The sequence below is a fragment of the Oncorhynchus mykiss genome, chromosome 12, assembly GCF_013265735.2.
Source record: "Oncorhynchus mykiss isolate Arlee chromosome 12, USDA_OmykA_1.1, whole genome shotgun sequence".
NCBI classification, from domain to species: Eukaryota; Metazoa; Chordata; class Actinopteri; order Salmoniformes; family Salmonidae; genus Oncorhynchus; species Oncorhynchus mykiss.
Genome location: NC_048576.1, coordinates 24,585,409 through 24,607,998, shown reverse-complemented (window position 1 = coordinate 24,607,998; position 22,590 = coordinate 24,585,409). Strand labels below are relative to the sequence as shown.

General features: G+C 42.9%; 1 protein-coding gene and 1 long non-coding RNA gene across 8 annotated transcripts in view; one reads left to right on the top strand and one right to left on the bottom strand.

Moving 5' to 3' along the window:
* The first annotated feature begins 446 nt into the window (after positions 1-446).
* LOC118936414 lies at positions 447-7,690 on the top strand. Its single transcript, XR_005034917.1, has 4 exons — positions 447-527; positions 1,956-2,023; positions 2,812-4,657; positions 5,973-7,690. It is a non-coding gene; the product is annotated as an uncharacterized LOC118936414 (long non-coding RNA).
* Positions 7,691-16,315: 8,625 nt separating this feature from the next.
* Positions 16,316-22,590, bottom strand: part of acaca (acetyl-CoA carboxylase alpha) — a 48,962-nt gene continuing 42,687 nt past the window's right edge. For all 7 annotated transcript variants that reach the window (XM_036937248.1, XM_036937250.1, XM_021623125.2 and 4 more), the window contains 4 exons: positions 20,502-20,656; positions 19,218-19,388; positions 18,268-18,404; positions 16,316-18,074 (listed from right to left, as the gene is read on the bottom strand). In XM_036937248.1, coding sequence (XP_036793143.1) covers positions 17,945-18,074; positions 18,268-18,404; positions 19,218-19,388; positions 20,502-20,656 — 593 coding nt within the window. In that variant the 3' untranslated portion in view covers positions 16,316-17,944. The remainder of the gene's footprint in view (positions 18,075-18,267; positions 18,405-19,217; positions 19,389-20,501; positions 20,657-22,590) is intronic.

Sequence of the window (22,590 nt, the reverse complement as noted above, 5' to 3'; positions counted from 1 at the left end):
TTTAAAGAATCTATCTCTGGTGGGAGCTTTCACTATGAAACCCCTCTTCAGTCAGATTCCTTCTAGTTTGTTAAGGCTGTAACAGATGAATGCTTAACTGAGTGAGATACATTAAGTTCTGTATCTTAAGTTAATCTAGTCAGCAAATGCAGCATCTGAACTTCATTAACCTGAAATGTAGGCAATGTCACGGCCCAAAATGATTTCAAGCAAGGAGCATTTGTAGGTTGTTAAATACATTACGGGAGATAGAGGGGTTGTTTCAGCAGTTTTAGATTAGGACCCGCGCAGCTCAGCCATCCCTCTTCCTCCTCCAGAGGTGCCACTTTATCTGGAGAGCAGCCTGTTTATCTGGGGTGCCACATCTGGAGTTTATGGCTTCACCTCCTGCATCGCTACATGACAGAGAGCTTTCTTTCTCCCTCTCTACCTTGTTCTCACCCCTCACAAAGCAGCTGCTCAATGCTAACACACGTCTGAATGACCTGGACGAGGAGATCTTCGATGATGATGATTTCTATCACCAGGTAAATATCAACCCTTCTGCATGAAACAATCATCACACAAGGCCTGAAGCATTCCTAAAAATATATATTGTTTGATACCACACTTCCGTTTTGTTACAAAAGTGGACGTGTAAAACAGGCAGCATATCAGGAGTAAGCGATGCTGGGCTCTTGGGAATGGTGCCTGGATCTACATTGTGTCGTGTGAAGTACCAAGACTGCCCTTGTTATTATACTTGGTCCTTCAGAGGGCAACATCCTGTCATTCCAGTCTCCCCCAGTCTGAGGGCTCCGGAAGTGCAGCTCAGAGCCATTCCCTGTGGGACTAAGCCTGCTCTAGTAATACTCCAGTAATACATGGTTTTAATGTGGTTAACCTCTCACAGCAGGCCAGAGCTGGACTGATCTTTGCATCCACCGAAACATTTTTAGTCAGCAACTCTGTGCATGCCATAAATCACTGTTGTGCATTTGTGTGTGTGATGCTGACTCCTATAGTACTGTAATGGCTCTCTCTACACCGCTCAGTACAGCTGAGGCGTAGTCATTAACCATGTCTGTGAACAGAGCGATCACTCCCACACTGGATTAGAGTCATTATGTAGCACCAATGGAGCTTTAAGTTACATTCACCAAGGAACTGCAAGATATGCACATTCCTAACCTACGTCCTGATCAAGGATGAGGAAAGCTATGGGGACATGCACACTGTAGTGTGCATGTTGTGTTGCTGGTGACTTGCTAGTGCCCAGTCTCGCTATCTTTCCCTGTCTCAGAGCCTGGAAGCTGGCCATACAGAGAGAGATCCCCATAGAGGGAGAGCCAGAGGGGTTAATTGGGGACATTAATGAAGATTCTCTCTCTCCTGATAGGGGTCAGGGAGAGGGCTGCATGGTGGCCGATTTTAAAACGAAATGGTCCAGTCAGTCAAGACGAGACGTTATTATCTCTGGGGGGAACACAAAGGAACAGGACTGAGTAATGAAACTACTCCCTGTAATGTGGGGCTGTGTGGGGTGATGTGTAGTCAGAGTCAGTTGTGTGAATGGAGTGTGAATCAATGAGAACTGTCCTCATTAAGATGTTGTACTGTGAGGTCCAGTGCTGATGATTCTCTGGGGTCCTGGCACTGTGCTACTCTTCTAACTGAGGCGGATGCCCAGTGGTGCTTCATTCTGGCAGAGCCTGGCTGGTCTGGGCCTAGGTTCTGTGGTTGGCTGCTGGGCTGACGCTGTTGAAGAGGTCCAGGTTAAGTGAATGGATTTGCTGCTAGGGCAGAGAGGAGGGGGAGAGAGGGAGCGCTGTACTCTGGTGAAAATATCTAGACTGACTCACTCACTCACTCACTCACTCACTCACTCACTCACTCACTCACTCACTCACTCACTCACACTAAGTCTCCCCTTTTGGTCTCTTTTTCCTCCGCTCACCTTTTTCTGTTTAAAACAGCTTCTGTGGGTGCTTATTGAATGCAAGACAAGTGCTGCAGACCCCAACGACCAGGTGGCTATGGGGAGGTGAGTGATCTGTGTGTGTGGGGCTGAGATCTGGGGTTACCCCTCTAGGCTTTGTCTGATAGGGGTCCTCTCCTACTCTTCCAGACAAAGGCTAGCCATTCAGTAAGATCGAAAAGAAAGTGGCCACCAAGGCGAACAAGAGCTGCAAAGTCAGTTGAGTGGAGGGAACAGTGAAGGTATACAGTGAGGAAATATTGATTCACTAGAATATTTCCTTTTCTCCACATTAAAACTCTGACAATAATTGAGTGCCCTTGTTTCCATGTACGTCTTGTTCCATTTATGTCCGTTAGCAGTATTAGGTGTAGTAGGTCTGTTTTTAGCATCCACTGCAGAACAATCTGTGTTTCTCTGTCCGTGGAGGCCCCAATGACCGCATGTATTACCCTTGGTTCGTTTATGAAGAAACAAATAGATTTCACTTCCTCTAATGCTGGTTTGTCTATAGTCCTTTCAGTTATTTCAATTATCTTTTATTCCATAAAAAATGTCAACTACGCTATTTGTTTTCTCCATTTATTGCAAGTGGAAAGGTCAGCCTTTTATTTGGGGCCTTTTGTGCCCATTGTATTTCTCTGTGTTTATCTTATACACACAGGCACACTGAACTAACACATGGACTCAAATACTCACATTTATTAACGGACAAACCACAGTTACACACATGTACATTGCATTAACATTTTAGTCATTTAGCAGACACTCTTATCCAGAGTGAATTACAACATATTTGAAAAGGTGTGTATTCCCTATTTTTGATGTTTGTTCTTGCGTGCGTATCTGTCTAGGTTCCACATCCACAGTAAGCTGGTGAACATCATGGCCCCATCGACCACAGCTCCATGAATGTTGATGCACGGCGAGTCTCTTATTGTTCACGCATTACATGAGTAAAGGCAGCACTCTTCACTGACATGCCAATATTGACCTGTTCTTCAACCTATCACCTCCTCTATCTTGGGGCTGGAAATCACAGAGCTCAGTGTTCCTCTGTCCCGTCCTCTTGTCACAGCCATCTGACACACTCACTACAGCCTCACTCACAAACCTGAAATGACTGTCCCTATAACAGCTACCCTCCCATAAATCTCTGAATGCTGCTTTGCTCGGCGGCTCTCCTGCACTCACACACATACTTTGTTCCCCTTTTAGCCTTTTTGTTGCCGTCGTCTGTAGTGGGTCAGTGTGATTTCTAAATGAGATGAACAGGTTCTTCAGCTGTAATGTATTGACTGCTGATAGTCCTATTATGTGAGTTTATAAACGCCACAGCAGGACTGTTGTAGTCTTCCATTTGCTAGTGGGCCCATATTGATTCCAAGCACACACTGGAGACGGAGAGGACAGTAGATGGCTAGTCCCCTGACTGTCCTCCTTATCTGTCCTCCAGTACGTACTGTAGGTAGGTAGGGTAGTGCAGGCAGAGGTTGTGTTTACTGTGAGATGACAGGTATTCTAAACACGGTAATAACTGACCAATGGCGTGACCTTGCCCTGCCGTGTTTACAGCCCACCTCATTTCCATAGCAATCAATGGCCTACAGTAATAATGGTGATGTATGACCGTTGCATCAGGCTGGTCACTGACCTTTCCCAGAGAGACACACTGGGTGACCTTTTGGAATGAATGCCCCGGCACAGCCCTCCTCACCCTCTATATCACCCTCCCTCCCGGCCCTCTTATCTCTCTCCCCCACCACCGTATCTCAATGCTGCGCTGGCTTCACGGACGCAGTCCGCAATGCTCCACTAGCTCCATGAATGTTAATGTGAGGGGGGAGGGGGGCTGTCACAGACAGGTCCCACATACAATGCAGGATCTAAACGCGGTTTGTTTATTAATAAAGGTACGTGGTGGAGTTGAGTGAGTGGGCTCTTTTTATTTTATACTGACTTTTTCCGGCCCTGCACCCACTAAAGGATGTGCATTTGATCACTCTTGACACACACATGCAAGTGTCATGCATACATTTCATGCACATTGCACACCTGTGCACATTTAAGTCCTTTAGAAGGTATTTAGACATTCATCATGGCACATTTCTGCATGTAATATATAGGAGATGCAATTTGAGGCAGGCTGCACCTCCAACCACACTTCAGCTCCCCTGTTCTTCGTCTCCCGTCTTCTCTCCCTCGTACACACACACACACGCACACACACACACACGCACACACACACACACAGACACACACACACACACAGACACTATTTTAGGCTGGGTTCTGAGCCTCCTCCCCTGTCTTCCCGGCGCTCCTCAGTATTCCCCAGCCGATATTTACCGAGCTCAGGCGGAATGAGAATTTATGCATTATGTGGTGATGATCAGAATGTATTGTAATCCTTGACCCTGGTGGCGCATTTCAAATGAGGATTGGGGATTAAGCCCCTGTGGCTGGCTGACAGACACATTGGCTCCCTGCCCCCTGAGAACAACACAAGGCTCCTCTTTAACACAACACATTACACAGATACAGGGACTGGGACCCTGCACTGACTGTTATGCTGTAGTGGACACACAGATTTGTAATAGGTTATAATCTGTATAGCATGCTATTGTAGGAGTGGTTACTTCTCTACCCTGGCCAACACAAACTATAGGTTGTTTGACACCACTGCAGTTTTTGCTGAAGGTGCAGTGCGGGAGTGACATGCTCTGAGCTAGTAGGAGAGATGCACAGCAGAACAGAAGGCAGAACCCAGGAGATGTAGATGTTAGTTCAGAATGGAGAGCACAGGTCAACTGGCTGCACCGGAGCAGCACAGGTCAACTGGCTGCACCGGAGCAGCACAGGTCAACCTGGCTGCACCGGAGCAGCACAGGTCAACCTGGCTGCACCGGAGCAGCACAGGTCAACCTGGCTGCACCGGAGCAGCACAGGTCAACTGGCTCCCTTGATTCTCTAATAATCTCAACACAATTAACAGAGACATGTCACTTCTGGTGGAATCACATACTGCCATCTAGTGTCTATTCCATATGCAGACAGACGCACACACAGGCTTCACAGGATGTACATTTGTATGTAAACGCTGAACATTGTTTTATGGATGTAGAAAACAGTTGTGATCTATGTGCAGACAGTTGTCGTACACAAACAAAACTAGCCCTGTCTCAAAATTAGGCTCTATTGGCCTATCTATCGTGAGTAGAGCCACTTTGGCTGGAACATTTGACTGATTGAAATGACTGAGCTGGTCAGGGAAGGAGGAGGCAGCCCAGCAAGATGTAGATTGAGAGCAGCTGGGGCCTTTCCCTGATTCCCTCCATGCCTGCCTGTGTTGGTCTGCTTTTTGTCATGGACAGGCCTGTCAAAGACAGTGACAGACACTTGTGTTCAGGCCGTAATCAGACAGCACTGGGCTCCGTAAAGACCCTTCTCTGTCTCATCTGGCCTATTGCATATACCTCCCTAATTGGAATCCTGCAACTGGGTCACTGGCATTATCTCTCAAGTACCGTCAAGTCATTGAGACGCATGAATGTGGAATTATTCCTGCTCCCGATGCATGATTGAGACCTCTCCTTCTTTTCTGTCTCATCCCTCTGTCATCGGTTGATTTCCTCTTCTGTCACATTAAAATGTTAAGTCTGTGGCGAAGCCAGGTTTGATCATAATTTTGCCATGCTTCTTGTTATGGAAAAAGGTGATGTTTAAAAGGTTTTTCTCCTTGATGGTGTAGGACTGAGTTGTATCGCTCACTATTCGGGAAGAACGCATTGTGCTCCCGAGTGGCACAGCGGTCTAAGGCACTGCATCTTAGTGCAAGAGGTGTCACTACAGTCCCTGGTTCGAATCCAGGCTGTATCACATCCGGCCGTGATTGGGAGTCCCATAGAGGGGTCGCACAATTGGCCCAGCGTCGTCCGGGTTAGGCCGGGGTAAGCTGCCATTGTGTTCTTAACTGACTTGCCATGTTAAATACAAAAACATTTTTTTGCTGAAGGTGCAGTGCGGGAGTGACATGCTCTGAGCTAGTAGGAGAGATGCACAGCAGAACAGAAGGCAGGAGCCAGGAGATAAACACATGCCTCTTCCTGTGGTCTGGCCCTCTCCTCTAAAGGCTTATGAACAGCACCAGTCTAGATTTTAGTTCAGAATGGACCTGACTGATTTGGAATCTGCCTCATTGACTTGAAGATACGGTTTTCTTCATTAGGTTTAAATATGTGATTTTGATACTATCAGAATTTTTTGGGGGGCCACACTTGTGATGTGTGTTTTGTCCTATATTTCTATTGTATTTTATTTTTAATCCCAGGCCCCCGTCCCCGCAGGAGGCCTTTTGTCTTTCGGTAGGCCGTCATTGTCAATAAGAATTTGTTTTTAACTGACTTTCCTGGTTAAATAAAGGTTAAATAAAAATAAATCAATAAAAAGTTGTTTCTATTATCCCCATTTTATGTCTGTCAGGTGAATTGTCTGCTGACCAATGGAGGGAACTTAACCCACCCCAGAGTTGGTTGGTGATTAAATGTATTGTTGTTTTTAAACTTATTATGGGGAAAAAAACACTTAAAAACCTAACAAGCCGCCATGCCAAACCTAACAAAGCAATTCCTTGTAACTTTCTCCAAACAATCCCGTTCTCTCCGCTCCAGTAGAAGTAGTGGAGGAAGGGTCTGATGCTGCAGTTTGTCAGTGATTAGCGCTGGAATTAGCCAGCCTAGCGTGCCTCTAGAAATGAGCAAAGCCCTCTGGGAGACCGGAGAGGCCAGGCAAGGCGCATTTCCAATTATACCACCAAATTACTCATTTTGTTATTGGGTCTCCCATAATTGTGATGGGTATTGGGTGTATGCAACTCAATTTGTCTTACATATTTGTTGGTAGGATGGTAATAGAGTTGACAGAGCCAAGGGGACAATATGAAAGTGAGACACGAAAAACAACTAAAGGGATGAGATGGATTCTTCACTATTTGTTTGATTAGTCTCATCCCTCTTAAGACGGTTGAAGTTTAAAAGCCCATAAATGTTTTTAAAAAATGGGTTGAAAAGTGGGTTGAGGCATGAGAAGAGAAGATAATTTCAGAGTAATCAGAATGTCTCTCCCCAAGTATTATACTTCTCTCACTGCATTTGGCAGAATTGCTGAAGTATGATGGTGGTGTGATAATCTATCATGGATCATCTATTTCTCCAGGGGCTAGGCCACCGTCACTTTGCCATGAAGAGATTTTTATGTGGATTATAGTACACTGAACAAAAATATACAGTAAACACAACATGTAAAGTGTTGGTTAAATGTTTCATGAGCTGAAATAAAAGATTCCAGGAATGTTCTATATGCACAAAAAGCTTATTTCTCCAAAATGTTCTTAACAAATTCATTTATATCCCTGTTAGTAAGCATTTGTCCTTTGCCAAGATAATCCATCCACCTGACAGTTGTGGCATATCAAGAAGATGATTAAACAGCATGGTCATTACATAGGTGCACCTTGTGCTGTGGACAATAAAAGGCCACTCTAAAATGTGCAGTTTTGTCACACAACACAATACCACAGGTGTTTCAAGTTGAGAGGGAGCATGCAGTTGGCCCACTGACTGCAGGACTGTCCACCAGAGCTATTGCTAGAGAATTGAATGTTCATTTTTCTACCATAAGCCTTCAACATCGTTTTAGAGTATTTGGCAGTACGTCCAACAAAGCCTCACAACCGCAGACCACGTGTGTGGTGTGGGTGAGCGGTTTGCTGTGTCAACATTGTGAACAAAGTACCCCATGGTGGCATATGGGCAGGCATAAACTACAGACAATGAACACAATTGCATTTTATCGATGGCAATTTGAATGCACAGAGATACCGTGACGAGATCCTGAGGCCCATTGTCGTGCCATTCATCTGCTGCCATCACCTCATGTTTCAGCATGATAATGCACCGCCCCATATCACAAGGATCTGTACACAATTCCTGGAAGCTGGAAATGTTCCAGTTCTTCCATGGCCTGCATACTCACCAGCCATGTTACACAATGAGCATGTTTGGGATGCTCTGGATCGCATGTACGACAGCATGTTCCAGTTTCCACCAATATCCAGCAACTTCGCACAGCCATTGAAGAAGAGTGGGACAACATTCCACAGGCCACAATCAACAGCCTGATCAACTCTATGAGAAGATGTGTTGTGCTGCGAGGCAAATGGTGGACACACCAGATACTAACTGGTTTTCTGATCCACGCCCCTACCTTTTTTAAAGATATCTGTGATCTGTATTCCCAGTCATGTGAAATCTATAGATTAGGGCCTAATTAATGTGTTTCATTTGACTGATTGCCTTGAATTAAGTGTTACTCAGTAAAACCTTCAAAATTTGCATCCTGTGTTTATATTTTTGTTAACTATAAATTGACCTTTTTAAGGGGTAGATGTATTTTTCGTTAGGGATTTATTTTTAATCAATGGTTTTATATGTTGAAGGCAAGCAATAGATAGAATAAATGTTTTCGGTTACCTCAGTGCCTTGGTGGACTTACAGTTAAGGTTAGTGAGTCCTTAAGGTTAGTGCTATGGTTCGGGAAGTTTAAAACAAAATGATAAAAAACGACGTGCCTACGTATCAGTATTATTTTAGTACTTGCTAGAGAGCATTGTGAATTGCCATAGCGCAGTGATCTAATCAGCGCGCTCCGGCTCCAAGACTCATGAGTGCTGGGCGATCTAGTGACCAGTCCAGTGGCGTTAGTTCAGCAAAGGACCGAGTTTGGGAAGCCCTGGACTAACCTATTATCGGTTTTCCATGATGTGACAATGGATAGGCTAACGGGTAGCCTATTGGAATATAATCAAATAACACTAGATTATCGCCAGTTGATGTCATTCAAACATGAATAGGCTAAATATGCTAAATTCACCCGCACAGCTGATCTCCAGTTGCAACCATTATTGGTCACCTCATTACCGCTCCCTAAAATGTGTGTTACCTTAAAGTTAGTCCTGCTTGCAACCAACGTCTTTCAAGAAATGTTCGCCCTCTGGTTGGTATTGTAATCGGAACAATGTAGTGTCCTTTTTGAAAATCTATTCAATCCGCATCGCAGAAGTTCAGCTTTACAGCATTTCACAAATTTAAAGGGTAGTGTTCCCACTTTAACAGAGACTGTATTCATGGTAAACGCTGCATATGTCGCCTCAAACGGAAATGACCTTTACATTTTTATCACGGAATCTGTAACGCTTTAGTTTGAATAGATTGAATAGAGCCCTAAGGGGGATTTATTCATTTTACAAGCATTCCGTACAATATAAAAAAGTACAGTATTTCCTTATTTACCATAACCTATTATTATTTGATTCATGTCCTATTTGGTTTCAGAAATAAAAACGTATTGAAACACCATTTTACCAGTATTCTAATTATCTTTGATTTGTCCAGAAACAATATCTGATAATGTCTGCGATCTTACTATTTAGGAATTTATATATTTGTCATTTTCCCCAGACAGCCAGAGACAAAGGTAATTTCCATCGTCATTAAACATCCATTTTAGTTGAAAATGAAATATCATACAATTTATTTAACTCATTTGTACATGACCTTGTATTGAATATTGTTTTAAGTAATTTTTAAGGTTTGCCTACTATTAATAATTCAACCCTATCCCTGAATGTACAGTGCCTTGCGAAAGTATTCGGCCCCCTTGAACTTTGCGACCTTTTGCCACATTTCAGGCTTCAAACATAAAGATATAAAACTGTATTTTTTTGTGAAGAATCAACAACAAGTGGGACACAATCATGAAGTGGAACGACACTTATTGGATATTTCAAACTTTTTTAACAAATCAAAAACTGAAAAATTGGGCGTGCAAAATTATTCAGCCCCTTTACTTTCAGTGCAGCAAACTCTCTCCAGAAGTTCAGTGAGGATCTCTGAATGATCCAATGTTGACCTAAATGACTAATGATGATAAATAAAATCCACCTGTGTGTAATCAGGTCTCCGTATAAATGCACCTGCACTGTGATAGTCTCAGAGGTCCGTTAAAAGCGCAGAGAGCATCATGAAAAACAAGGAACACACCAGGCAGGTCCGAGATACTGTTGTGAAGAAGTTTAAAGCCGGATTTGGATACAAAAAGATTTCCCAAGCTTTAAACATCCCAAGGAGCACTGTGCAAGCGATAATATTAAAATGGAAGGAGTATCAGACCACTGCAAATCTACCAAGACCTGGCCGTCCCTCTAAACTTTCAGCTCATACAAGGGGAAGACTGATCAGAGATGCAGCCAAGAGGCCCATGATCACTCTGGATGAACTGCAGAGATCTACAGCTGAGGTGGGAGACTCTGTCCATAGGACAACAATCAGTCGTACATTGCACAAATCTGGCCTTTATGGAAGAGTGGCAAGAAGAAAGCCATTTCTTAAAGATATCCATAAAAAGTGTCGTTTAAAGTTTGCCACAAGCCACCTGGGAGACACACCAAACATGTTTAAGAAGGTGCTCTGGTCAGATGAAACCAAAATTGAACTTTTTGGCAACAATGCAAAACGTTATGTTTGGCGTAAAAGCAACACAGCTGAACACACCATCCCCACTGTCAAACATGGTGGTGGCAGCATCATGGTTTGGGCCTGTTTTTCTTCAGCAGGGACAGGGAAGATGGTTAAAATTGATGGGAAGATGGATGGAGCCAAATACAGGACCATTCTGGAAGAAAACCTGATGGAGTCTGCAAAAGACCTGACACTGGGACGGAGATTTGTCTTCCAACAAGACAATGATCCAAAACATAAAGCAAAATCTACAATGGAATGGTTCAAAAATAAACATATCCAGGTGTTAGAATGGCCAAGTCAAAGTCCAGACCTGAATCCAATCGAGAATCTGTGGAAAGAACTGAAAACTGCTGTTCACAAATGCTCTCCATCCAACCTCACTGAGCTTGAGCTGTTTTGCAAGGAGGAATGGGAAAAAAATTCAGTCTCTCGATGTGCAAAACTAATAGACATACCCCAAGCGACTTACAGCTGTAATCGCAGCAAAAGGTGGCGCTACAAAGTATTAACTTAAGGGGGCTGAATAATTTTGCACGCCCAATTTTTCAGTTTTTGATTTGTTAAAAAAGTTTGAAATATCCAATAAATGTCGTTCCACTTCATGATTGTGTCCAACTTGTTGTTGATTCTTCACAAAAAAATACAGTTTTATATCTTTATGTTTGAAGCCTGAAATGTGGCAAAAGGTCTCAAAGTTCAAGGGGGCCGAATACTTTCGCAAGGCACTGTATAAACTTGCCTTGGTCACAGCTGAAAACATCATGAAAAATAAGATATTTCCACCCCAACTTTTTTGTGAAATGATGATAACAACCATATGATTTCTATATCTAAATCAAATCAATGTAAATTTTACATAATATACTAATATACCTAAAAAAAAATATGGGTTGTGATGGGAATGTTTTGGTACCCTTCCCCAGATCTGTGTCTCGACACAATCCTGTCTCGGAGCTCTATGTACAATTCCTTCGACCTCATGGCTTGGTTTTTGCTCTGACATGCAATGTCAACTGTGGGACCTTATATATACAGGTGTGTGTCTTTCCAAATCATGTCTAATCAATGGATTTTACCACAGGTGGACCCAGATCAAGTTGTAGGATGAACAATGGAAAAAAAATGCACCTGACCTCAATTTCAAGACTCATACTAAAGGGTCTGAATACTTACAGTACCAGTCAAAAGTTTGGACACACCTACTTATTCAAGGGTTTTTCTTTATTTGTACTATTTTCTATATTGTAGAATAATAGTGAAGACATCAAAACCATGAAATAACACATTGAATCATGTAGTAACCAAAAAAGTATTAAACAAATCAAAATATTTTGAGATTCTTCAAAGTAGCCACATTTTGCCTTGATGCTCTTGGCATTCTCTCAACCAGCTTGACCTGGAATGCTGTTCCAACAGTCTTGAAGGACTTCCAACATGCTGAGCACTTGTTGGCTGCTTTTCCTTCACTCTGCTGTCTAACTCATACCAAACCATCTCAATTGGGCTGAGGTCGGGTGATTGTGGAGGTCAGGTCATCTGATGCAGCACTCCATCACTCTCCTTCTTGGTCAAATAGCCCTTACACAGCCTGGAGGTGTGTTGGGTCATTATCCTGTTGAAAAACAAATGGTAAACAAATGATAGCGCAAACTAGATGAGATGCCGTATCGCTGCAGAATGCTGTGGTAGCCATACTGGTTAAGTGTGCCTTGAATTCTAAATGAATCACAGACAGTTTCACCAGCAAAGCACCATCACATCACCTCCATGCTTCATGGTGGGAACCACATATGCGGAGATCATCCATTCACCTACTCTGCATCTCACAAAGACACGGCAGTTGGAACCAAAAATCTCCTATTTGGACTAAGACCAAAGGACAGATTTCCACTGGTCTAAAGTCCATTGCTCGTGTTTCTTGGCCCAAGCATGTCTCTTCTTATTAGTGTCCTTTAATAGTGGTTTCTTTGCAGAAATTTGACCATGAAGGCCTGATTCACACAGTCTTCTCTGAACAGTTGATGTTAAGATGTGTTTGTTACTTGAACTGTGTGAAGCATTTATTTGGGCTGCAATTTCTGAGGCTGGTAACTGTAATGAACTCTCCAGCAGAGGTATCTCTGGGTCTTCCTTTCCTGTGGCGGTCCTCATGAGAGCCAGTTTCATCCATCATAGCGCTTGATGGTTTTTGCGACAGCATTTGAAGAAACTTTCAAAGTTCTTATAATGTTCCAGATTGACTGACCTTCCTGTATCAAAGTAATGATGGACTGTCGTTTCTCTTTGCTTATTTGAGCTGTTCTTGCCATATTATGGACTTTGTCTTTTACCAAATAGGGCTATCTTCTGTGTAGCACCCCTACCTTGTCACAAAACAGCTGATTTGCTCAAATGCATTAACTTCTTGGTGACTGGGGGGCAGTATTGAGTAGCTTGGATGAATAAGGTGCCCAGAGTAAACTGCCTGCTACTAAGTCCCAGATGATATATTTGGATAGAAAACACTCTGAAGTTTCTAAAACTGTTTGAATGATGTCTGTGAGTATAACAGAACTCCTATGGCAGGCAAAAACCTGAGAAAAAAATCCACCCAGGAAGTGGGAAATCTGAGGTTGGTCGTTTTTCAACTCAGCCCCTATTGAAGATACAGTGAGATATTGGTCATGTAGCACTTCCTACGGCTTCCACTAGATGTCAACAGTCTTTAGAACGTTGTTTCAGGTTTCTACTGTGAAGGGGGGCTGATTGAGAGGGGAATGAGTCAGGTGTCTGTCAGAGTGCCACGGGCTCGTGACGCGCGGTCATGTGAGCGACCTCGCGTTCCATTGCTTTTGTACAGACAAAGGAATTCTCCGGTTGGAACATTATCGAAGATTTATGATAAAAACATCCTAAAGATTGATTCTATAAATCGTTTGACATGTTTCTACGGACTGTAGCGGAACTTTTTGGACATTTCGTCCGACCTTTCCGCTGGACTTGCCCGCGCCTCTTGAATTTAGATTTGTTTACTAAACGTGCTAACAAAAGGAGGTGTTTGGACATAAATGATGAACTTTATCGAACAAATCAAACATTTATGGTGGAACTGGGATTCCTGGGAGTGCATTCTGATGAAGATCATCAAAGGTAAGTGAATATTTATAATGCTATTTCTGACTAATGTTGACTGCACAATATGGCGGATATCTTTTTGGCTTGTTTGGGCTCTGAGCGCCGTACTCAGACTATTGCATGGTATGCTTTTTCCGTAAAAAAAAATAAAATTCTTACACAGTGGTTGCATTAAGGAGAAGTTTATCTAAAGTTCCATGTATAATAGTTGCATCTCTTATCAATGTTTATTATGAGTATTTCTGTGAATTGATGTGGCTCTCTGCAAATTCACCGCATGTTTTGGAACTACTGAACAAAACACGCCAATGTAAAATTTGATTTTTGGATATAAATATGCACTTTATCGAACAAAACATACATGTATTGTGTAACATTAAGTCCTATGAGTGTCATCTGATGAAGATCATCAAAGGTTAGTGATTAATTTGATCTATTCTATTTCTGCTTTTTGTGACTCCTCTCTTTGGCTGGAAAAATGGCTGTTTTTCTGTGACTTGATGGTGACCTAACATAATCGGTTGTGGTGCTTTTGCTGTAAAGCCTTTTTGAAATCAGACACTGTGGCTGGATTAATGAGAATTTTATCTTTAAAATTCTGTAAAATACTTGTATGCTTGAGGAATTTTAAATATGAGATTTTTGTTGTTTTGAATTTGGCGCCCTGCACTTTCACTGGCTGTTGGCGGGGTGGGACGCTACCGTCCCACATTTCCCAGAGATTAAGAAGGAAAGAAATTCCACAAATTAACTTAAGGCACACCTGTTAATTGAAATTCATTCCAGGTGACTACCTCATGAAGCTGGTTGAGAGAATGCCAAGCGTGTGCAAAGCTGTCATTAAGGCAAAGGGTGCCTACTTTGAAGAATCTCAAATATAAAATACATTTTGATTTAACAGTTTTTTGGTTACTACTTGATTCCATGTGTGTTATTTCAAAGTTCATGTCTTCACTATTATTCTACAATGTATAAAATAGTAAAAATAAATACAAATCTTTGAATGAGTAGGTGTGTCCAAACTTTTTACTGGTACAGTATGTGAATATGTAGTTCAAATGTTTTTTTATACACAAAACAATTCTAAAAACCTGTTTTTGCTTTGTCATGATGGGGTATTGTGTGTAGATTGATGAGGAAAAATGTATTACAGCCTTTTTCTAAATGGGTGTAACGTAACAAAAATGTGGAAAAAGTCAAGGGTCTGAATACTTCCTGAATGCACGGCATTTGTGCCAGAATCGAACCCACGCAAACATGGTAGGCCTATATGTGCGTGCTGAAGCCAGTGGCCCTTGCAGCTTGACCACCCCAGGCCACAATTGGACTAAAGTTTGACCTTAGTATACACTTGTGTCATCAGCCTAGTGGAGATCAATATCTATCTTTTATTAACAGTGGTGGAAAAAGTACCCAATTGTTATAGTTGAGTAAAAGTAAAGATACCATAATTGAAAATGACTCAAGGAAAAGTGAGTCGCCCAGTAAAATATTACTTGAATAAAAGTCTGGTTTATACTTAAAGTATCAAAAGTAAAAATATAAATAATTTAAAATTACTTATATTAAGCAAACCAAACAGCAGTTTATTTTGTATTTACGGATAGCCAGGGGCACACTACAACACTCAGACATAAAATACAAACAAAGCATGTGTGTTTAGTGAGTCTGCCAGAGATCAGAGGCAGTAGATGGCAAGGGATGTTCTCTTGAAGTATGTGAACTGGACCATTTTCCTGTCCTGCTAAGCATCCAAAATGTAACGAGTACTTTTGGGTGTCAGGGAACATGTATGGAGTAGAAAGTACATTAGTTGCCAAAAATATAAATAGTAAAGTACAGATACCCCAAAACACTACTTAAGTAGTACTTTAAAGTATTTTTACACCACTGGTTATTAAACTATATAAAATGACAGTTGTTGTGTATGCTCCATTTCAGATACTTTGTACATTTGAATGTTGTAGTAATAGGACCTAGGCCTAGAGGTTGAATGAGCAAACAAACATTTTTTTAATAGCAAACACCGATCCCAATGACTCCACGGAGAGAAAGAACTGCGGATCAATAATTAACAAAATTACAGTGAACATTTTAAAACACACTTGTAATACTGACTGTACAACTCCAGTGTACAGTACCTAGTTATCTTTAACATGATTGCCATTTAATAAATTAGTCACCTATAGGTTTCACATTTTCAACAAAAACAAATACAGAAAAACAAATTTTGAACATGTTTTTTTTTGGCTGGAATAAGCTTCAATAATTGCCAAAAATATACCCCACGGTAGAAAACTATTCATTCTTAACCATTATGGCAACAATTACCATTGATAGTGTTTGCTTCTGTGTCAGACTTTGTATACTACAGAGCAAGCTGTGCTGCACTAAAGCCTGATGTAAGTAATAGAACAGTAAGGTGTATTCAAAGCAATGTGTGTAAGGCGACAGCCGCTCGTCTATCTGCTTCAGCGTGTGGCTGCCTGCCCTTGTCTCACCCCAGGGCCAGTGTGGTTGGTCTGAATTGGCCTCTCCTCCTGCTGGACTCTTCTCTCCAGGCCCAGGGCAGATCGCCCACTTTCCCCAATCACAATGCCCCGGTAGCGCCATGCAACACTCACTACCCTGGGTTTTATCAGTAAATAAGTGCTCCCTCCAAAAGTTCCAATCTGCTGGCATTTTATTTTCAAGATAACCATCAAAACACCCCAAAACCCAATGCATGTTTTCCTGTCCTATAGGACAAAGGCTCTTTATGATTGCAAATGGATGAAGAGCTGCTTCCACTTTGGGTCAATTGTGTAGTCCCCAAGCTTGGCCTCATTTTCAAATTGCACTTACATATACTAGATACACTGAGTGTACAAAACATGAACACCTGCTTTATCCATGACAGACTGACCACGTGAAAGCTACAGTATGATGAGTTATTGATGTCACTTGTTAAATCCACTTCAATCAGTGTAGATAAAGGGGAGGAGACAGGTTAAAGAAGGATTTTTAAGCCTTGAGACAATTGAGACATGGACTGTGTATGAGTGCCATTCAGAAGGTGAATGGGCAAGACAAAATATTTAAGTGCCTTTGAACGGGCTATCGTAGGTGTCAAGTGCACCGGTTTGAGTGTGTCAAGAACTGCAATGCTGCTGGGTTTTTCATGCTCAACAGTTTCCCGTGTGTATCAAGAATGGTCCACCACCCAAAGGACATCCAGCCAACTTGACAACTGTTGCAAACATTGGAATCAACATGGCCCAGCATCCCTGTGGAATGCTTTCAACACCTTGTAGAGTCCATGCCCCAACAAATTGAGGCTATTCTCAGGGCAAAAGGGGTTGCAACTCAATATTAGGAAGGAGTTTATCAACACAAACACATTCTGTAAGACTTGTGTAAATTCATTACCCTGGACATCAGTCCCCCCTCCCTCCAGAATCATTGCCAACAGTTTCATCAGTAACAGCACAAACTCATTGGCTCCTCCAACCCCAGTTTCCAACACAGTTCCTCCACAGGGGCAGTGCCAGGGTGCAGTGCACTGGAGACAGTGGGGCCAGGAAGAGAGGCCCTCTAGGTTTATAACTGGTGCAAACATGAGTCCTTTGTCCAGATCATATTCACATTCTGATTACGCCCACATTGCCTCTGATTAATACCCTTTTATTTTTTTAAAACCACTGACTCTTGCATACTCACACACTGGTGATACGCTTATCTTTCCTGATTGCTTCAACTACCTCATATCCCTGCACATCGACTCAGTACTACTTGTATTTAGCCTCAATATTTTTAATTGATTGCGTTTTTAATACCTTATTTTATTTCTCTAATTTCTTACTTTTTAAATTCTGCATTGCTGGGAAAAGGCTCGTAAGTAAGCGTTTCACAGTAAAGTCTACACCTGTTGTATTCAGAGCATGTGACATATAATTTGATCTACACATGGTAGTAAAATGTCTCTTATCCACCAACCATTGTGACCAGATTTCCTAGTGCCTCCCTGTATACAAATCATGTGACAGATATTCTTTCAAAATATATATATTTTTTGTAAGACAATTATTGATGCCATTAGTCAATGGAGCTACCCGTCAATGGTTTTAGAGACCGGTATAATGATTTAAATGGATTGACCATCCTGATCTGTTTACAATGGGTCCGTGACTAACTCCGGAGGTGGTCAGGAAGATATGATCACAAAAATCTATACCTTTCTAAAAATGTGAACAAGATCAGAATGTGGACAAGATCAAGACAAAGGACGCATGTTAGAACCAGGTATAAATGAGGCTTAGGTGGCAGCCGGTGCAGCATCCATGGTAGACAGGATGCGCACCACCTCAGCACGCTGTGTTGGGGAGATGTGTTGGGTCATATGCACGATGGAATCCATGGCAACCTCAGGATTGGCTTGGACCAGGCTAAGAAAAGAGATGAGAGATTGTGTAAAATTAAGGCAATGCACAGCAAAACAAAGGATTACATGGAATAAATGGATTCTGTGGGAATCAGTGACAATGCACTTTCCTGACACCAGGAAATATCCCCCTGTATAAACAGATCTACAACATCTAAAGGCCGGTAAGTTCCCAGTGATCAGGCCGTCTGTCTCACCTGCGAATCTGCTTGAGGATGTGGTCCCTGCGGATGTACTTAATGTTCTCGTCGACGATAGACCTGGCTCCCTCCTCCTCCTTCAGCTGCTTCTCCAGCCACTCCACTACCTCCTCATTGCTGTCCCATAGATACGCCTGCACACATACACAGAGAGAAAAAATGTACCCATTTTCAAGCAGGAGAGTACTACAATAATTGTTTCATAGCCTTGCTTGTTTGAACTAGCAAACCAAGAAAGTGAAAAATAAATAAATAAATAATAATAATAATAATATCCTATCAGAAGTGAAAGAGCTACAAAGCAGACCACCGATGCCTTTTTGACTGGACCTGATAGAGAGATCCCTATTCATGAGCACAGCCAGTCTCTGATCCCAAACAAAGGCAGACGGGGGCTTAGGCAGATTGGGAGGGTGTGACCTCACGCCGTTTTAAGAGCGCTCCTGCTTGTAGCCCACAAGAACATTTAATGCCATTAATCATTTTTTATCCGTTTGATTTTAATTAAGAAACAGCGTGTCGCACTCCTATCTGCACGTGCCAGGGCTCGGATTAATTGTAGCTTAAGATAGCCGGTCCTGATTGGAGTAATGTATTAAGCTAACAAGACGGCCGCTTCTAAAGATATACTCTCAGTGTACCTCAGGAGCTGGGCTTTTTCTAGTCACCCCTGAAGGCAGAAGTCTGGGCTGAGGGACATCTCTTCTATCACCATCACATCAGGTTATTTCTACCTAGCCATATCCAAGACCACAACAACTCCTGGTTTGAAATTTAACTGATCAGAATGTATTGGTTTTTGAAAATGACTAAAACCATACTTTAATGAGACCGTAAAGGAAGGTATAGATATACTCTGCAGCCTCTAGCCGACAGTGACCGTCAGTGTCTCGGTGCTGTGGTGGGCTGGTTTAAGGAAAGTAGAGGAGCAGGTAGTGGCCAGTCACCTTGACAGTCCCCTCAGCCTCTACGAACCAGCGTCTCAGCATGGCCTGTATCTGTCCATCAGTCAGCTCGCTGTTGGCCACCTGGATCTTCCTCTTGACCGTGTCCTCCAGCAGCAGACGCCTCAGACGCCAGTAGAAGAAGTGGCGTGACGTCCGCCACTCCAGGATGTCCTGGGAAACCATCAAACCACACAAACACACCAGAGCTTCAGAGAGGATATATCTCAGACAAGCCATACTGGCTGACACTGTACTTTTAACATTTAAATAGAGTCATATAATGTGTAGTTATCACCAAAACATTGTCTAATATCTGACAATACTTAGTTTCCATACAGGTTTTATTATTTTGAACTGAATAAAATATTTGTTCATCATGATATGAGAACTTGAGTGCAAGCAGTGGCATCCTGTCATTTATTTGGGCTGAGCAACACCTGCTTTGAGGTACATATTTTGTTCTTTTGGCATTAATACGTGTCACATATCAGTTTGAAAGCAATGTGAAAAAAATATATATAATTGGAGTTAATAAAGCCGCATACACACATGGTCTCTTGAGTAAGGCAGCTACAAAATGCAGGCTTTTCAGTCTAACTCAGTGCTTTGTGGTGGTGGGGCGGGCCAGCAGAAATTAGGAGCATTGCACCGTGATTGGCTCACCAAGATTTACATGCTAAAATCGCCACTGAGTGCAAGAGAGACATCCATTGGTCCTTCGTATTCTAATGGGAATCTGTGTCTCTCAATCACAGATTATTGTGCGGTTGCATTTGCAGGCATCTTGAGAGCGCCAGAGATTGTCATCTCTTATACAGAAATGCCCCAGCAGTCTTCTCTCATGAAGTAACCCATTGTGCGTACAGTGTGTTTCAAGTGTGTGAGCGTGTGTGTGATAGAGAGCCTGGAATCCTGCCTGGGGCTGTTCTGTGCTTGCTGAGGTGATGGGCCGGGTCATCAGCAGATAATTATAAAGACACATCTCACAGCCTGAGAGAGAGAGATTGGAACACACCATTCCCTAGGCCTCTACCGAACACACCATTCCCTAGGCATCTCATCAACTGTACCAGGCTACTGCATCCTGGGTAATACAGGCTTGGTTACTCACACACCGCATAGACACAGTTGTGTGTATGAGTTAGATTTTATCAAAGAAAAACTAAAATGTATTCTCATATAGCTATGGGGGACACTATTACACCCTTCATTTTCATAGTGTTCTGACAATCTCTGTTGTGATCACTTTTGCTTCAGCGTGACTTTGTGACAGTGTCGTCTCACCGTGATGACGCCCTTCTCCTGCATGCGTCCCGGGGTGTCGTGGAGGTCAGCGAACTGCACGGCTACCTGGTGGTAGATGGGTAACAGGAACTCCTCCCGCTCCTTCAGTTTGGTCTCCAGTTCCTTCCTCTCTGGCAGGCCCAGTTCTGGGGTACCTGGGGAGGGGGACCAAAATGAGCAGGAGGGTTACAACACAAACCATACTGAGCAGGTTATGGTGAGACAGGGATGATTCACGGAGGTATGATTCAAGCCAGCTGCATGCTGAGAACATTAATGCAACATTAGAAACTAACATGCCAAGGACATTGTGCCAATGTGATGCTGGACGTTTGGGATGAGCTACACTTCCTTATTCACTGAATTGGTATTTATTTCACCTTTATTTTAACCAGGTAGGCCAGTTGAGAACAAGTTCTAATTTACAATGAGAACGGGAGGGTGCGGGCAGCAATCGGTGGATGAGCATGCACTTAGTTTTCCTTGCACTTAAAAGCAGTTGGAGGCCTCAGAAGGAGTGGTATGGCATTGAAGCTCGTTTGGAGGTTAGTTAACACAGTGTCCAAAGAAGGGACAGAAGTATACAGAATGGTGTTGTCTGCGTAGAGGTGGATCAGAGAATCACCAGCAGCAAGAGCGACGTCATTGATATATACAGAGAAAAGAGTCAGCCCGAGAATTGAACCCTGTGGCCATATAGACTGCCAGAGGTCCGGACAACAGGCCCTCCGATTTAACACACTGAACTCTGAGAAGTAGTTGGTGAACCAGGTGAGGCAGTCATTTGAGAAGCCAAGGCTATGGAGTCTGTCAATCACCACATTCTTATCGGCAGAGTCGAAAGACTTGGCCAGGTCGATGAAGACGGCTGCACAGTACTGTCTTTTATCAATGGCAGTTATGATATCGTTTAGGACCTTGAGCGTGGCTGAGGTGCACCCATGACCAGCTCGGAAACCAGATTGCATAGTGGAGAAGGTACGGTGGGATTCGAAATGGTCAGTGATCTGTTTGTTAACTTGGCTTTCGTACATTTTAGAAAGGCAGGGCAGGATGGATATAGGTCTATAACAGTTTTGGTCTAGAGTGTTTCCCCCCGTTGAGGAGGATGACTGCGTCAGCTTTCCAATCTGTGGGGATCTCAGATGATACAAAAGAGGGGTTGAACAGGCTAGTAATAGGGGTAGCAACAATTTCAGCGGATAATTTTAGAAAGAGAGGGTCCAGATTGTGTAGCCCAGCTGATTTGTAGGGATCCAGATTTTGCAGCTCTCCCAGAACATCAGCTGTCTAGATTTGGGAAAAGGAGTAGTTTGGCAGGTTGCTGCGGGGGGTGCAGAGCTGTTGGCCGGGGTAGCCAGGTGGACAGCATGGCCGGCCGTAGAAAAATGCTTATTGAAATTCTCAATTATCGTGGATTTATCTGTGGTGACAGTGTTTCCTAGCCTCGGTGCAGTGGGCAGCTGGGAGGAGGTGCTCTTATTCTCCATGGATATTAGTGTCCCGAAATGTTTTGGAATTAGTGCTACAGGATGCAAATTTCTGTTTGAAAAAGCTAGCCTTAGCTTTCCTAGCTGACTCAGTATATTGGTTCCTGACTTCCCTGAAAAGTTGCATATCGTGGGGGCTATTTGATGCTAATGCAGAACGCCACAGGATGTTTTTGTGCTGGTTGAGGGCAGTCAGGTCTGGGTCAATTCTGGGTTGAACCAAGGGCTATATCTGTTCTTAGTACTACATTTTTTGAACAGGGCATGCTTATTTAAGATGTGAGGAAAGTACTTTTAAAGAGCAACAAGGCATCCTCTACTAACGGAATGTCAATATACTTCCAGGATACCCGGGCAAGGTCGATTAGAATTGCCTGCTCGCAGAAGTGTTTTAGGGAGCGTTTGACAGTGATGAGGGGTGGTCATTTGACCGCGTACCCATTACGGATGCAAGCAATGAGGCAATGATCGTTGAGATCCTGGTTGAAGATAGCAGAGGTGTATTTAGAGTGCGAGTTGGTCAGGATGATATCTAAGAGGGTGCCCATGGTTACGGGTGTACCTGGTAGATTCCTTGATAATTTGTGTGAGATTGAGGG